Raw genomic sequence first — 2,779 nt, forward strand, 5'->3', positions numbered from 1 at the left:
CGCCTGTGGTCCCAGCTACTTGGGAGGCGGAGGCAGGAGACTCGCTTGAGCCCAGGAGTTGGAGGTTGCTGTGAGCTGTGATGCCACGGCACTCTAACCAGGGGGACAGCTTGAGGCTCTGTCTCAAAAAAAAAAAAATAAATAAAGCCCTGCTGGCACCTTCAAGCCTTCAGTTGACATTTTTCCCATCGCCCATGAGGTCTGACATGTGGCTCTGGGGCAGAGAGAATTGTGTGCAAACCTGGATGCTGCCACTTCCTAGAGATGTGGCCTTGGGAGGGTCACTTAACCTCTAGAAGCCTCAGCCTCTTCATCTGTTAAATGGAGATAATAATAGCTGTATCTTTGAGTTATGGAGAATTTTTTTTTTTTGAGACAGATCCTCAAGCTGTTGCTCTGGGTAGAGTGCTATGGCATCACAGCTCACAGCAACCTCCAATTCCTGGGCTCAAGCGAGTCTCTTGCCTCCGCTTCCCAAGTAGCTAGAACTATAGGCGCCTGCCACAACACCCGGCTATTTTTTGGTTGCAGCTGTCATTGTTGTTTAGCGGGCCCAGGCTGGATTCGAACCCGCCAGATCAGGTGTATGTGGCTGGCACCTTAGCCACTTGAGCCACAGGCACCCAGCCAAGTTATGGAGAATTGAATATGAAAATGCTCAATACACAACACTGGTATGTGATCCATTCCTGGTGATCTTTCCTGCTGTCTTTTTTACAACTGAGGGTGCCAAGCTGCAGGGAAAGGGACCATTTCTCAGGTTGCTCAGAGTCAGTGACAACCCAGAGTGGGAGCCTGGCTCCTAGCCTAGGATGCAGGGGTTTAAATGAGGGGTGAGAAGGCAGGATGTCCTAGTTCACTGCACAGGCTGGCCAGGGGTGGGGGGAACAAGGACAGGCAGGAAAGATCAAAGAGACAGGGGTGACAACGACAATAGCAAGAGCCTCACTAATAACCACATTCCTGATGCCAATCAGCCCTGGCCCTCCCCTGCCCGGGGCACAGGCAGGCTTGCCAGGAAGACTCTGGGTGTACTGACAGAATCCCAGCATCCTGCCTCTTCATCTCTGCTGCAGGAGCTTAACTCTACCTCAAATCCTGCCAAGGGTCATCTTGTCCATTCCCCTGTCTCCTGAGTCAGAGGCCAGGCCTAGTAGTGAAGCTGTTGTTCTGTGCCCTCCCTTGCCTGCCCTCCTGATTCTCTTTCTCCTGTGTCCCCCTTCCCCGGGGCTGAGTCCAGCAGCCTCCACTGCCCTTTCCTCCTTGGCTCAGAGCTAAGAGACCAGCTCCAAGACCATGCTGAGGCGGCCTGCGCCAGTGCCCCTCCCCTGCCTCAGGCCCAGTCACGGAGGCAGTGCAGGAGGGCAAGGAGCCACTGGGGACACAGGCCAGCAAGCAGGGCCCTGACTGCATCCCAGGGCCTGAGTTGGGGACCCCTTCTCTCCTGGAACCCTGAGCTCTGTTTTACCAGCTGACTAGACCTCCCAAGGTAAAACCCAGCCCCTCTCTGGCCTCAGTTTCCTCCTATATAAATGAAGGGGGTGGCTTAGATGTCTTCCATGGTTAAAGTTCTTAGTTTGGGGATCATAAAACTTTGAGAATCTGATGAAGGCCATGGACCATCTCAAAAGATGCAGTGAGGACCTCTTCCTCCAACAGGCAAAACTTTACGTGCATTCCATCACATTCTAGAGTACCAGGGGGTTGCCACAGTAAATAAGACACTTGCCCAGCCTCTAGGAACTTGTGATCTAATAGTGTCAGAGTTTCAAGTTCCAATTCTGCCCCAAAGTTGCTGTGTGGCCATGGGCTAGTCCCTTTTCCCTCCCCAGGCCTCAGTTTCCACATCTGTGAAATGAACAGACAGATGAGGCCCTTACCGTGCGAGCCTGGCTGAAGAGGAAACGCAGCAGGTCCTTGATGTTCTTGGCCTTGTCCCTCTGGAAGTGCACCACGGCCTGGGTAGGGCTGAAGCCTGTGGCCTGTGGAACCTCCGGCCAACCCAGGTCCAGGTCTGGGGGGTCTACGTCAGAGGCCATGGGGAAGTAAGTGCCTGAGGTGACTTCAGAGAGCAGGCTGAGGTGGTCAGGCCCAGAGGCCTCAGGCCCCTGGGCCTCGCTAAGCTCTGGGCCCCCATGCACATGGCTGGTCATGTAGTCCATGTCCAGGGTGCTCAGGAAGGGCAGCTCCCGCTCCTCAGAGATGACCCGCAGGTAGGCAGCCTCACCTCGCTCCAGGAGAGCATCAGCTGCCAGCCGGGCTGCCTCACTGTGCCTCAGCACCAGTGGCGTGCTCTCCCGCCACCATGGCTGCTTCAGCTCCTCCACCCGGCCTCGCAGGGGTCCCGCCATGCCCTGGGCTGCCAGGCCCCCAGGTCCTCGGCCTCTGAACATGCCTGCCCTGCTGGCTGTCTCACCCGCCCGCAGGCTCCATGGCCTGCATGCTGGGCTGGAGCAGCAGGAAGAAGATACCAGCAGTACTACCTCCTGCCCGCTCGCTCTCTGTGTGGCAGGGCCCCCAAACTGTTGCCACCCTAAGTCAGAGGCATGCTCCGCCCCATTGCCCGTGGCCTCTGGAACCTGTCAGGTCAGCCCCACCTGTCTGCCTGTGTCAGGACTCGCCTGCCAGGGAAGTGGCAGTGCCAGGCCCTTAGTACACACTGCTACCTGCCTCCCCTCCCTTTCCCCCTCCCCCCCACAGCGCCCCTGCACGCCCACCAGGCTCTTGGCAAGTCTCCAAACCCTGACCTTCCAGGGACCCATGGTGGTTGGATTACAGT

The 2,779-nt window shown here is 56.8% G+C and overlaps 1 protein-coding gene across 1 annotated transcript in view; it reads right to left on the bottom strand.

Moving 5' to 3' along the window:
• Positions 1–2,484, bottom strand: part of FAM83C (family with sequence similarity 83 member C) — a 6,310-nt gene extending 3,826 nt beyond the window's left edge. The window contains exon 1 of the mRNA XM_003788127.2: positions 1,881–2,484. Within this exon, the coding sequence (XP_003788175.1) occupies positions 1,881–2,393 (513 nt within the window). The 5' untranslated portion in view covers positions 2,394–2,484. The remainder of the gene's footprint in view (positions 1–1,880) is intronic.
• Positions 2,485–2,779: the final 295 nt, after the last annotated feature.

This window comes from Otolemur garnettii, unplaced genomic scaffold (genome assembly GCF_000181295.1).
Source record: "Otolemur garnettii isolate 467f Iridium unplaced genomic scaffold, OtoGar3 scaffold00025, whole genome shotgun sequence".
Lineage (NCBI taxonomy): Eukaryota > Metazoa > Chordata > Mammalia > Primates > Galagidae > Otolemur > Otolemur garnettii.